Raw genomic sequence first — 15,400 nt, 5'->3', positions numbered from 1 at the left:
TGGGCTGGTTTTCGTAATTCAGGAGACACACTGAATTTCCAGACAAAATTAATAACAAAATGAATTAAAAGACAGATACTCCAATTGGGCAGAAAGAAATTGAATTACTTGCAAATATTAATGTTAGCTTATTTTTATAAATATCACAAATATTGAGTTGTAAAATAACAACTTACTTCGTCTAACTGTACCTATAACCAAACTTCAAGTTGATTGTGTCGTCTCAGAAAGATAGATGAGAATTTAAAAAAAAACAACTTTGAATGATACATTCGTAATTAAATATTTCCTTAAGAAATTCAAGGTTTTTATATTAATGATGGCTTTATGTTTTTAATGAATAATATCCACACATGATTCTTTACGTTAGTCTCAAGTACATTTAACTATTTTAAAGCAAATAGTGACTAATTTCTCCATTATATTTCCCTTTTTGACAAACAGGAGACAGTGGCAGCCAATACAAGGATATTTATTAATGGTGACCTTTTTCTTATTTAATACAACATAGCTAAGAAAAAGAACTTGATCGGTCGGGCACGGTGGCTCACAACTGTAATCCCAGCACTTTGGGAGGCCAAGGCAGGCAGATCATGAGGTCAAGAATTCGAGACCAGCCTGGCCAACATGGTGAACCCCCTTCTTCCATCTCTGTTAAAATTACAAAAATTAGCCAGATGTGGTGGTATATGCACGTAATCCCAGCTACCCAGGAGGCCGACCAGGAAAATTGCTTGAACCTGGGAGGCAGAGGATACAGTGAGCCAAGATTGCACCACTGCACTCCAGCCTGGGCGACAGAGTAAGACTCTGGCTAAAAAAAAACAAAAAACAAACAAACAAATAAAAAAAAAAAAACTTTATCATGACTTGTGGAACACAACAACTAAAATTTCTATTTTAAATATTATTCATGCATCAAAGCAATCATGTGATGTATATGTAAATCAGAGCCATAATTCTAATTCTGTATTGAATATCATAGCAAGAAAGATTTCAGACTGATCATCATTCTATGATGAAAATCACTTTGTATTCACATTTTAAATTATTGTGGCTCAATCGATGAAATATCTTTTTAAAATAAAGCAAATCTTTGCCATTTAAGAAAACATATTCTCTAAAATTAAGAATGTAAATTCTGAAGGCCTTACAATGCCCAGGAGCTTCTCTGGGCATTTTAAGAGCTTTCTCGGGCATTTTAAGATCCTTTTCCTGAAGGGAGTCTGCTGGATAATGCATATTTCAACTGAATGATAATGATTTTATTGCTCAAACATGGCTTACTAACTTTATTTAGCTCTTCTTCAATTTGGCAGGAATTGAGATGAAGAGCAGGAAACTCTTCTTCCTTCACTTTTTGAATGATATCATAAACTAAATGATAATCTTCTGCAGTAACAGCTGAAAAGTTGATATGATGGGGAATAATATCCTGACTAATGTTTCCCATTTGCAAAAATTTCATGATCATCTCCGAATTTCTGAAAAATAAAACAACATACAAATGAGCACATAAGAGTTCTTTAGTGTATAGTTTGTAAATGACTATGCCATTATAAGCTAATGAATGAGCCATGTTCCCCACACAAAGACATGATTAATGTTTGAGGTGATGACTATCCCAATTACCCAAATTTGACCATTATACATTATATGTTTGTGTCCAACTATCACATGTATGTCATAAATATGTATAGCTATCATGTATCAATAAAATTATAAATAACAAAATAAAAACTAAACAAGAAAAAAGGCAAATGGAAATTAATATTCATACTGTGTAATGCATTTCTCATTTATGACATTTGCTTTGAAGCCCAGAACTGCAAACACCACCAGTGTTGCCAGGACGGAAGTGAAAAAATTGATGAAGGACACCAGGACAGCATCAAAGTGGCAGTTGTTGTCTCTCTTGTTGTAGCTTGAAAAGGCAATGACACCACCAAATCCCAGACCTAAGGCAAAGAATACTTGAGTAGCAGCTTCTCTCCAGACCTTGGGCTCCAGCATTATTTCAAGCTGTTTAAAAATAAACATAATAGAATCAGCTACAAAATAATATTTCAGAATAATTATTTTTTATGGAATTTACTGCTTCCCTATATTACAATGATATTTATGCAGCCAAAAGTTATTTAAATCAGGAAATAATATGTTCTTAAGCACAAATAAACATCTATTTTTAGGAAATAAATAATTATGAGTAAGCAAGTTTATCAGTCCTTTACATGGAGATTTTAAGTACATGGGGATTTTCTACTTACATGGTGGTTTTTAAATATTTTAAGAATATGAAAGGAAATATGAAATGAGAACATGAAGAAAAATTAGTTATCGTCAGTAATTTCCCATTATGTCTTTTTTCTTTCCATAGCAAAACCGATCAATTACCAATAAAAGTTAATAGTTGCTTCACTAACACTCCATGTTTTGTGTTTTCTGCTGTTAATCTAATGGTTGAAGCAGAAAACGATTATAAACTTGTTAGAGTTGAACTATTTGTACTTTGCATATTCACATATGTATTCTTCATTCATTTAAAAGTCTACTAAAAGATTTTTCTTTGAAAATAGAGTAAATTCATCTATATTGTCTATAAGATACTCTTTCAGATCCAAAGTTCTGACACTGAACAGATACTAAATATTGAACAGATATTTCATGCAGTTGTGCTTTATGTCTTAGATAATTATCACTGTATATAATCAAAACTTAAATGAAACAATTCAGATCAGCCATGTGTGGCACAGATCTCAATATGTCAAAACAGTTCAGTTTGATTTCAGTAATAATAGTGTTTAAATTGGCATTTTATCTCTTTTTACCATTACAATCAAATTGCCTTTATTGAGAGCAATGTCAAACATGGCTAAGAACATGAATTCTATAGAGAGTTTCAGATTCTGATTCTGCCATTTAGTAATTTTACAATAGTGCAACCAATGGCAAATGACGTGTCCTCTCTGAGTTTCAGCTTCTTCAACAGAAATATCAGAATAATAAGAAAGGTGCCACTTACCATGGTGCCTACCACACTCTAAAAATGCTCAGTAACCGATAACATAGATGAGCTATAGCGGCAAACACACTGAAAAGCATTTTATATGGCTTAATTCTTTTAGAATTCACAACAACCCATGAAGTTGTTGCTACTTTTAACTGAGTCTTAGGAAGGTTATATAACTTGCCTAAGGTTACACAGCAGCTCTGAGGTAGAGATGAAATAAGAACACAGGTAGATTCCAAAATCCATATTCTCTCAAACAAGAGGATGTATTGCCTCAACTAATTTTGGTTATTAAAATCTATGAAGTATTCTTATTAAACATAATCATGATTATCTTCATAATTTATGAACAATTAACATACGCATATTGTTTACTGACCATTGCTACATCATAGTCTATTAAAATATACTCAACTGTCTATTTCTATTTTGCCCACTAGATGGCAGAAAAGACCTATTTACTAAAGACATTACCAGCATTCCTTCCAATCTCTGACCTAAACCTCCACTCACTGTTTCAGGAGTATTTGATGTGCTTACATACTTTCTCCCCTGCACAAACAATGTAATTTTTTTAAAAAATTACAACTACTTCTCATATTGAGTATCACATCCTACAGAAATGTAATAGAGTCTTATCAACACTCAATGAAAAGTTAGCTGAAGGAAAATTAACATTTTAATAGTGATCCCTAGTCTAGGTCAAAAATGTTAATTCATGCTGCAGTTTTCAGTACTGGGACTATATATAATTATTATATATAAGCATTTAAATTCTAAAATATCTAGTCAAATCAAATGTTTAGAATTTTGTTAGAAGCAATTTTCAGTTTAGAAAGAGAATATATTCTAGAAATTCACACAGAACTTTGGTTGTCTTGAACTCAGAAAACATTTCTTCAATATTATACATATAAGTTTTGTGGTCATTAAGTATGGCCCATTTGAAGCAGATTTAAATTATAGTGGGGCTGAAACTCATAAATCTTAACTAGTTGTTCACAGAGAAGTTCCAAGAACTCTAAATGTTAAACAGGACATTTGAAGTAGCTGAGAAAACCAGACACCAGTGTCAGCATTTTTGCTACTACAGAATGAATACCAACTCAGAACCAGACGCACAAAAAACACAGCTTCTTTCACGCAGTATCAAGGCAGCTGCCAGGAGTGACAAAGAATTCCAGAGAAGCTAATCCCTTCTGCCCAAATCTCACAGCACAATGCTGCCTGCACATTCATCCTTCAGATAACTTTTAATTTCTAAACTAATTTTGAAATCATATCTTTAGACAGTTTCATCTTTATGTCTGCCTATGATAGCATTAGCAAACTAATAGTGGGGATCACCTTCATTTCAGTGAATTATATATATATACACACATATATATACACACACATAAATATAATATAATCAAAAACTTGTTTCCTGTTAAATCAATATAAGAAGTTATGATTAAGTCTGCAGTTATGATTAACCAGGTTAAATGTGCCCAGTGTTGAGTTTAGCTCTACTAAGTTGCATGATGGATTATAAGTTCTGAGCCCTTGATGGAGTCTAATGAGAATGTTCCTAAAATATACACGCATCTATAGCAGTTACAGAATTTCACAAGCTGATCACTATATTCTTCCAGAAGATACAAAACTACAAAACCTCAAAAAAATTCATTAAGAAAAGAAAACACTAATTTTCTCTGAGAGAGTATTTTAGGGTTCTTAATCTTATTTTAGGGTCCACGTATTCTAGGTGATCGGTCAACCTCCGGATACACTAAACAAATTAATATGTTCACTACTTTTTTTTGGTAAGAAAATCCTCGTCACTTTTTCAAATGGGTCCATAACACATAAAGATTAAAAAGCACTAGAATAAAGGGGAAAGAGTAAATGAAGACCAAAAAATTGTAGTTTAATCAGTATAAAAATTAGAAATAAATTTATTATAAAAGAGGGATTTTTGAAGTTGAAATAGTGGTAGCCTTACTCTACAATCAAAATGGGATATAGAAAATGGAGATAAATGGCTATAATTATACATAAAAAATGCTGGTTTTTCTAGACTGGTTAAAAACTATATTTTAAAAGTTTAATGTACATATATTAGAAAAATTATTCCTTAAATATAACTTAGAACATTTTAACAATAAACATAAAGCTTTCATGATCATAAGCCTTAAATAGAAATACAGTACGTACCTTAGGGGTAAACATGTGGCGAATTCCATCAATTGAACCATTTAAAAGGAATGCTCTGATGAGGAAGCATATAAGTACCACATATGGAAACAGAGAACTAAAATATATTATCTGCAAAGAAAGAAAAATAAAAATAAGTGAGATGCTATGACAATTATATTTTTATAGTTAAGATTTTATATGTTAGTTTCTGTACTTTGACAGTCACTGTTTCATGACAGGGTTAATAAAACTATTAATAACTTCTAAAGTCATTTTTTAAGAATGGTTTATGAGTTGTGATTTGGCCTTAAGATTCTATATGAGATGTAATTTAAATTTAAAAGATTCTATCTCCTTTGAAAAAATCCATAAGCTATGGTGTAGCTTCAATAGTGTTGATTCCTTATAGTCCATAAAACAAGAAATATTTAAGACAGAAATGAACACGCACTACCTACCTAATGAATTCCTACTTTTTTGTTGTTCTAAGTAGCAAAATAAAGTCCTATGTCTTTTTCTTTTAACCAAATTTTCACTGTGATTCTGTAAAGCTTTCAGTGCAGCATTGTTCCTATGCTGCATCTTCCAGAACCCAAACAATCAAATGTGTAAAGATTTTACTTTCCACTTCAGCAATTTTCACCATTAAACAGTTCATCAAATATTTATAATAGAAAAGGAAGTGTGCTACTCAGATATTCACTGCCTCCTTGACATCTTCCTCTGGAGGCCTAGTAGGTCTCTAAAATGTTTCAGATCCAGAAGAAAACTTCTGAATTTCCCTCAAAACTGTTCCCACCCATCTCTATTTCAGAAAATGGCCCCACCCTCCATCCCACAGGTAAAGCCAAACATCTAGAAGTGGTTCTGAACCATTCATAATATTCTCCTCTCTGAATTGCTGGCTGCCCTTTGGTTTATGTCATTCCCTGCTTAAAACACTCCAGGAAGTTCTAATGCCATTGGAGTGAAGTGTTGATTCTACCCTCTGGCCTGCAAAGCCTTACGCTACAGTGCCTGACTGCCTGCCCACCACTCTTCCCATGGAGCTCTGGCCACTCAGGCCCTTGCTATCCTGTGAGTCTACCAAGCTCAGCCAGCCTTAGGGTGCAGGGCTGCACCTTCCTTCAGAAGCACCTCTTCCTTATTTGCAGATGACTTGCCCCTCCTTACTATTTTAGTCTCATCTTCATCTTCTTCCTGAGGTCTTCCCTGACCACCCAAAATAAGGTGACGCCTTTTCCATTCTCTGTCTCCCATCTGCCCCTGCCAACCCTCAGTGAAATTATCTGGGTTTGTTGTTGTTCTTTAGAGTACTTAGCACTTTTGGAATTTTATTTATGTGTTTCTGTGTTGATTTTTTGTATCTTCTACCAGGGTATAAGCTAGTGAGGGTAAAGATCTTTTCTGTTTACTACCATATCCCACACACCTAACACAGTTGCTGACATAGTAACTCTACTATATGTATCTGTGGAAGGAAGGAATGGAAGGAGAATGGAAACAATGGAGGAAAATGTGTCATAGCAAATGATGCCTCCGGGCAGGTAAGAGATACTGAATTCAGTAATAACTACAAACAACATTAACATAAGGTAACACAATAAGGGGCACTTTCTGTCTCGTTTTACCCACTTAAGAATCATATTTAAACATGTGGCACACCCTAAGGAAAAAATATGGATAAAATGTCAGCATACTTTAGAACTCAATATTTTAAAACTAAATTATATTTTAACTTAATTAGTTGTAATGAACATAATTTTTTAATAATTTCAAATTGGTTTAACCCTTTGATTAATCCTTCACTCAAGTTTTTTGATTTTTTAAAAAAATCAGAATGCTTTCTGATGGATTTTTTTCATTCTCCCTGCCTACATCTGGCATTCATTAAATTTGGCAGTCGCCTTGATCTCACTTGAATTAAAGTTATCACCTTTATGATTCTTCTTCACAAATGTTGAGGCTAGTCAGAAGTATGAATTTACTTTTGAACAATAGCTTGTTTTTACCTTTTAAAACAAAACTCAAATGTACTGCTTTATAAATAATATAAATGACTTCCATTAATTCTACTTTTATATAAATGAAATGAAGATTATACATTATAAAGTCTAGATTATGATTTTATCCAATAAAATATACCCTTTTAATTTTATATTTTAATTTCATATTTTATCTTTATATTTTTAATATAATTTCTAATTAGGTATTAAGAAAAGATTCTTCCTGTACTCATATTATTCCAGGCTAAAATATTCTAATCTATCCTTAGTATGTCCCTCTTTCTCAAATCCCGTAAACCAACTGATCACCACACCCAGCTAACTCTACCACAGAAATCTCACATCTGTCCCTTTGCTTCCCCTCTCAATAGCACAACACCTTTCAGTTTGAAAACAGTTTCCTGCTCATCTTGCCTCCAGGTTCTGTTAGCTTTCCTCTGCATCCCAGAAATCCACCTTTCATCTTTCACAGTTGCCAGAGTGATCTTTCTAAAAATCTGGTGCTGTCACTGAACTATTTAAAATCCTCAAATGTTCCACACTGTTTGCTAGGTAACAGCCCATCATTTTACAAGAGTTCACAGATCCTTCAATATCATCAATCAATTTGCATATCATCCTTCATCTTCCACAAGCTGCACAAGTTGTATGTAAAAGTCACACAGAAATACTCAGCAGTCGTTGAGCTTTGTACATGCTGTTATCTGTGCCTACACACAGTCCTCTGTGAACTTGCTGGTGAACTTCTCTTCAACCATCAAACCCTGCTCTAAAATTTACATCCCCTGTGAAGCCTTCTTCCAAATCCAGTTTAACTGCAATTGCTGACTCTACACTATCACACACTTTCTTTTTTCTTTCTTTCTTTTTTTTTTGGAGACCGAGTCTTACTCTGTCACCGAGGGTGGAGTGCCGTGGTGCAGTCTCAGCTCGCTGCAACCACTGCTTCCCAAGTTCAAATGATTCTTTTGCCTCAGCCTCCCGAGTAGCTGGGATTACAGGCACCTGCCACCATGCCTGGCTAACTTTTTGTATTTTAGTAGAGACGGAGTTTCACCGTTTTGCCCAGGCTGGTCTCAAACTCATGAGCTCAGGCAAGCCACCTGCCTCGACCTCCAAAAGTGCTGGGATTACAGGCGTGAGCTACCGCCTGGCCACGATTACACACTTTCTATGTGCTTCTGTTACTCCACTTAGTATGTTCTAATCATCATTACAATATGTTGTACTATTGTTTTACAATAATATAATACTAAAAAATATTGCACATTAAGATAAGATTTATAGGAATTTAAGTTTTTCTTCTTGTGCACAATTCACTCATTGAATTATGCGTTCCATAAGGACAGATTGTGGCCTCATAGGCATATCCATCAGTGCCTGACAAACAGCAGATATTCAAATACATTGTTCATTGAGATAGGATTTACAGGAATTTGAGTTTTTCTTTCTGTACAAAATTCCTAAAATTGCAAGCTTATCTTTATTCTGCAGTATTTTGAAAATTATATTCTAATTATATGTCCAGACATTTCAATTTTCATTTATTAATTCAACAAACATTTAAATTCTTAAGAACACTGATCTGTATTCAATAAAACCTAGTAAGTTACAATAACATTTCAAGCCCACAAAATGGAGAAAAATAAGTCAATATTTCAGACATTTAAGTGATATTAAGAAGGCAACACATCAATTGTATTCCTCTGTGAGCAGGTAAGAGGACAAAACATTTCATTATTAAATTCCATGATTTAAAAAGATGTGTCTTAGGAGTCAGCAGGATACATAAATATCTGTGTCATTTTTAAACACAAATTATTTGCATCCGGTCATATAGCTCTAATCTTATTAGACCAAAATAGTCAGTTGCATAATATTATTAAAATGAGTTAAATTCAACCTACTGACTATATGCATACCAACTACTTTCTTGTTTCCATGCTTTATGTCTTGTAACTTGAAGTTATTTTATAAATGTGTTTATCGTTTGCTGCCTCTGCTACTATAATGGAAACTCCATGAGGACAGGCACATTGTTTACCTTGTTAGCTATATTTCCTAAACTAGATCAGTGTCTAGAACATAGTAAGTGCTTAATAAATATTTTCTCAAAATAATAATGAATGGGTGAATCATTCTTACACATTGTCCAAGAAGTATACATTTTTAAAACTGGGAAATGATACAATGAAACATGCTCCTTTGACTGATTTTTAAGACTCCCCTGGGCCTTGACAACTGGTACGCCTGTAGAAGCAAGTACGTTAGTAAGAGAGACTATTTTATCATTCAAAAGATTGTATAAAACATGTATAAAACATTTTCATTTTACTAAACTGTTTAAAAAATCAAAACCATAAACCATTGTTTTACATATGAAAATGTTTATTATACATATTCCTTCAGAATGTATCATTCTTTTTGAAAATTTTGTAGCCTAGTTTTAGCCCTGTCTATCATGTATTGGTTGCTTAATTCTAGCCAATTATTTATTTTTCCTGAGCTTGTCAACTTTGCAGTAAAATGGAGATAAAATACACAAATTATCTAGCTGACAGAAAGAATAAACAAGCTAATGTATGCACAGTATTTAGCATAGTAATAGTAACAATAGAAAAGTAGTCGGAGTAGAAAACACTGCCTTAGAGTTAGAAGAAAGCTTGGAGCTGCTCATTTCTATCCTCCATATTGGAGACAGGCATCCCTTTATTAGATGCTGTAACTAGGGCACATGCCACTTCTGTGTGACCATCTCCAATGATGCTGAGCTCTCTGCCATTGAGGCAACTGATTTCATTATTATCAAGTTTGATTCTTAAAAGGCCTTTCTTTCTTTGAAGGCTTACCACCATCACAACCTCCTCCATAATACCCAATATTTGATCATAGTTTTGCTTTCTATGGCCACACAAAGCAGCCCTATTCTTCTTTTGTTTAACTATTTGAAGACTTTGATCACAGAGCTGAAAGTTCTCATAATAAAAAGGAAAATACAATATTTCAGTAAAATCTAGTATTGCAGATGTGGTCCAACTGATATGTACCTACCTAGCCCAAAGGACAATGTCCCTATCATACCCCTCTTTTAATTCATGCAGTTTCCACTTAGCATTTTGTGGTATATGTATATGCATGTATGACTATGTGGTTTGACCAAGCACATCACCAGCTGACTCATTCTTCTTTTAGCTGCTAAATCCTCTAAGTTGTTTTTCCATGCACTAGCCTTAAACAATATTTCTTCTCTCTTCAGTACTTGTGATGCTGTTTATTTGGGGGCATTTTCTGTTTAGTAGGTATACACAAAGCTTAACATTTAATTCCTCATGAAGTCATTCTTATTATACTTAACTCATTGTTTCAGATTGAGGAATTGTGACTATTTTGGCTTCCACATCTTTGCTCACATTACCTACAGCTAGCTTTCTCCCCATCAGTGCCTGTTAAATTCTTTCTTCAAATATTGCCCAAATACTAGTCTTTTCCTGAAGCATTCTCATTAAAGTAATGAGTGTATGTACTAAATAAACTGTATTACATTTTCTATATAAATTTATACTATGTGACATGAGAAAAACAAGCCCAAGATTCTGTGATAAGAAAAGGATGCATAGTTTGTTAAGTGATGCTACGAAACAGACTAAGAAGAAACAGAAACAAAAGGTGGTAGTAACAGAACTTGAGTACAAGAGTTTTCGAGCTTCTCTGGATGACTACAGTTGGTTTTCTTTCTACCAAATGATACTATGTTAGGAATCATATAAATATGGTTAGGTTTTGTTTAAGAATCTATTCCTTCATTTATAATGTGAGGGGAATGTAGTTCTGACGTAGTGGAAGACACACAATTGAACAATTTGAAGTTATTTAGTCATACAATACAATAACATTTGCCAAAGACTTAAAGATATTTAGATGTGTTATCAAGTATATTCACAAATTCAAAAGACAAAATGATACAGAGTTTCCTGCAGGAAGGTAAATGTAAAATCAGCTACAATTTACAACTTAAAAAGTCACTAAAAATTTTAATTAAATATAAAGTAACAGGAAGCAAAGATGAATTAGACAGACTTCTGCCCTTAAAGAATTCACTAATTTTTGGGACTAGGACAGGGTGAGACATTATAGTGTTGCAGTTAAAGAACATGGGCTCTAGATTGAGACAGACTTGCATTTGACTCCAAATACTAGAACTTAGTAGCCATGAAACTTTGGATAAGTCAACCTAATTTCTCAAGTCTGTTTATTTTAAATCTGCAAAATTGTTCTGAAAATCAAAATTACTTCTCAAGAGTTGTTTTTATAATTAAATGGGATAAAGCATAAAAAGTAGTTATCACAGTGCCCAAAGCAAAATAAATTTGTAATAAATATTGGCTTCAATTATTGTTCTTACCCTAATTATTGTCAGAAACATCTTTACCATCATCTATTATGATTATTATTATGACTACTTCTACTATTCCTGCCGCTACCACTACTACTATTGCCATTCCTGCTAGTATGTGATGATGAGTGGTAATAAGATAGCCTGAAATCAGAGTTATACTTTGAAAAGGAAAATGGGCCGGGCGCAGTGGCTCAAGCCTGTAATCCCAGCACTTTGGGAGGCCGAGACGGGCGGATCACAAGGTCAGGAGATTGAGACCATCCTGGCTAATACGGTGAAACCCCGTCTCTACTAAAAAAAATACAAAAAACTAGCCGGACGAGGTGGCGGGCGCCTGTAGTCCCAGCTACTCGGGAGGCTGAGGCAGGAGAATGGCGTAGACCCGGGAGGCGGAGCTTGCAGTGAGCTGAGATCTGGCCACTGCACTCCAGCCTGGGTGACAGAGCGAGACTTCGTCTCAAAAAAAAAAAAAAGAAAGAAAAGGAAAATGGTACAGCTGTACTATTAAAGGGCAGAGAGAAGAATCAACAGTAAATTCTTGCTATGATCCAACCAAGAGATATAGAGAGCTTTAGAATAATGGCTGTAATAGTGAAAAAAAAAAAAAGGAATATGAAAGCAAAATAGTGAATAGCAATTACTTTCCTAGTGCATCCTTTAAAAATAACAACAAACAAGCTACCTAGAATTCACTTAATGTCTTTTTAAACCACAACCATTCTAATTTTCAATTTGCCCTAGAAGGAATGATATTTAGTCTTTTACACTACTCTGAATTCCTTGTTGGAATTATTATTAACTACCTAATGATGTTCAGAGCTTTAAGAAACACTCCACATTACTTTATTTCAAAATGTCTTATGCAACTATTCCTTAGAACACCTACAGCAGAGTGAAACAAATGATATCAAACAAACAAAACGAATGAATTACTCATTTTACTACTTTCCCAACTTCCATAATTTAACTAATTGGTAATTAGAGAACTGAAACATTAGGGTTAATTGAATAAATGGCAAGAAAGGACTTTTAAGTATTAACAAAAATTTTAAAGATCTTGTTGAAATAAGGAAAGATTATAATTAACCTTAGATTTTATTATAAAACACTTACGTTTTTGTCTTTTTAAAAATTTAAGCACACTTTTAAAGTGTCACTTTTCACTAATCTCTAACTACCTAGAATGAAGCGTTATGTGTGATTTGCCCACAGAAATTTGTAACAGAATTTGAAAGAGGGATGAATCCAGAGATGGTGATTAGCAGAACAGAGAAGGGCTCTAACATACTAACTTTTCCAGAAGACTGAATGCCTTTGATCATAGCCAAGCAAACCATGACCCAGGCAGCCAACAAGCAGATGGTCATCTTCCAGTTTAAGCCCCCACTTTCAGAAATGGAACTTGAAATATTCAGTGCTTCCCTGTACCAGTAATAGGTGGTGGCAGAACTTTGTTCACATTCTGGTTCTACAACTGTAGAAAGAAAAGTAACACACAATTATTTCAGAATATAAAGAGCAATGAGACAATTTTTTGTCCAATAAACCTGTAAGTGAATTCTTAATGCTTCCTAGAAAAGTACTACCATTGTATAGCAGCATGTAAATTCACAATGAACAATAAAATCTCAACTGTGCAACCAACAGAAATGTATCCTCTTAGATATTTCTTATGCACTTCTGCAGTAAGAATATGTGAACTTCTTATCAAAGTAATTTTTATTTATTTACTTTTATTTTATTTTATTTTTATTTTTGAGACCAAGTTTTGCTCCGCTGCCCAAGCTGGAGTGCAATGGCACGATCTCGGCTCACTGCAACCTCTGCCTCCCAGGTTCAAGTGATTCTCCTGCCTCAGCCTCCCAAGTAGTTGGGATTACAGACACCCACCACCACAGCCAGCTAATTTTTGTATTTTCAGTAAAGATGTGGTTTCACCACATTGGCCAGACTGTTCTCAAACTCCTGACCCTCAGGGGTTCCACCTGCCTTGGCCTCCCAAAGTGCTGGGATTACAGGCGTGAGCCACTGCACCCAAACCCTTATCAAAGTAATGTAAACAAATCAGGCTTATCACCCCTACTACCCCTGGAATTATGGGATTGACTCCCTGGGTAAGCACTGTCAAATATGCTAGCTGCTGGCCAAGTGTTGCTTTTGAAATGGGGCCAATCTAAAGTGACATGGGTTACAAATGTGAAATTTGAACTAGATTTCAGATTCAGTATTGGAAATTATTGTGAATTATTATATTAATAATGTTTAGAGTAATTATATATTGAAATAATATTTTCATATATTAGATTAAGTAAAATATTTCACCTATTTCTTTTTACTTTCTTTAAACATGTTTACTTGAAAAATAAAAACTATACTTGTGCATTAGAATCTATGTTTACTGGACATCACTACTATAGGTGACTGCTCTTTATAATATTTATATTATCTTATGGGATTTAAAAAATGATGGGAAAAGTACGAAACAAGAGAACCAAAGATATAAAAGCAATTATTTTCATTCAAATTCATATTTCTGTCCCCTTTGTGTTAGTTTTAATGAAAATGTAAGGCATCAATCAGGGCATACAAAATAAAGATTATCAAAGTTAATAAGTGAAGGCTTATAATACTTTACCCTAATATCATAGGGCATAGTAAAATAACCAGGAAAGAGCTAGAAAAACTAGATGGTCCCAAAAGTCTATCTCTAAGAGTATGTTAATCCTGAATGTGAGCAAAGTCTGTTATAATGATAATTTTGAATGATGTTTCTACATTATTTTTAAAAAGAAAATATCTTGAAAGCTTGTACCTTTACCACTCTTATAATGCTTAAATACCAAAACACTATATTATACATATCTTACAAGTGTGTGAAGCATTTTTCACCAAAGGACACTGATCCCAAGGCAGGGGTTGCTGAAAAGACTGAGAAAAATAAAACAAACTCCAGCCAATGATGACGTTGTAGTAGAGAGCCACAAAATAGCACACCTGCAAAATAAAATGACATTCCATTAAACCTCTCATACCTTTTCCATTAAAACAATGAAATCAAATGCATAAAATGTTACTTAACATTTAAAAATCCTCTTCATTTTATTATTTATTTGGAACACATTATCTTTTCTAAAAAGTTAATGTCTTTCTCAGGACTTAGAACAGGCATTAACAACACCGAGCTATAGCAATATTTGTAGTTAGTCCATATGCCAGTAATGTTTTCTAAAACATGGTAAAAGAGTTGTTTATTAACACACACTCCAAAGTTTCATTTAAAAATGAATTATATCATTTCAAACCCTATAAAGATTACAGCATACATCAACACGAGGAAACTTACTACACAACTTGCAAATCCAATCCCGCCCAGTTTAGGGCTTATGTAATTCCATACACCAATGCTGCCTCGCCGAATTCTTTGACCCACAGAGAGTTCCAGGAAAAAAAGGGGAATGCCTATTACCATAAGTAGTATTAAATATGGTAAAAGATATGCACCTAAAGAAACAAGAACAAAACATAGATTATATTTTCAATACTCACAGTAGAAAATACACTAATTCACTTTATCCCATTAAAGATATTTGAATTACTATATAGTGTCATTATGGAGAACTCTGAAGAAAACACAGTTTCATTACTTTGCACTTTCTAGATTCTGAAATTTGAATTTGATTTTTTTTTTTTTTTTTTTTTTTTTTGAGACAGAGTCTCGCTGTGTCGCCTGGGCTGGAGTGCAGTGGCTGGATCTCAGCTCACTGCAAGCTCCGCTGCCTCCCGGGTTCACGCCATTCTCTTGCCTCAGCT

At 33.9% G+C, this 15,400-nt stretch overlaps 1 protein-coding gene across 2 annotated transcripts in view; it reads right to left on the bottom strand.

The window, feature by feature from the left end:
* The window catches only part of SLC6A15 (solute carrier family 6 member 15), a 51,740-nt gene that overhangs the window by 10,888 nt on the left and 25,452 nt on the right, over positions 1-15,400 (bottom strand). For both annotated transcript variants that reach the window (XM_033221141.1, XM_033221142.1), the window contains 6 exons: positions 14,934-15,091; positions 14,458-14,584; positions 12,883-13,064; positions 5,207-5,317; positions 1,781-2,022; positions 1,292-1,484 (listed from right to left, as the gene is read on the bottom strand). In XM_033221141.1, coding sequence (XP_033077032.1) covers positions 1,292-1,484; positions 1,781-2,022; positions 5,207-5,317; positions 12,883-13,064; positions 14,458-14,584; positions 14,934-15,091 — 1,013 coding nt within the window. The remainder of the gene's footprint in view (positions 1-1,291; positions 1,485-1,780; positions 2,023-5,206; positions 5,318-12,882; positions 13,065-14,457; positions 14,585-14,933; positions 15,092-15,400) is intronic.

Source organism: Trachypithecus francoisi, unplaced genomic scaffold, assembly GCF_009764315.1.
Source record: "Trachypithecus francoisi isolate TF-2019V2 unplaced genomic scaffold, Tfra_2.0 Lachesis_group11, whole genome shotgun sequence".
In the NCBI taxonomy this organism is placed as follows: domain Eukaryota; kingdom Metazoa; phylum Chordata; class Mammalia; order Primates; family Cercopithecidae; genus Trachypithecus; species Trachypithecus francoisi.
This window is presented reverse-complemented; position numbering and strand designations above follow the sequence as displayed.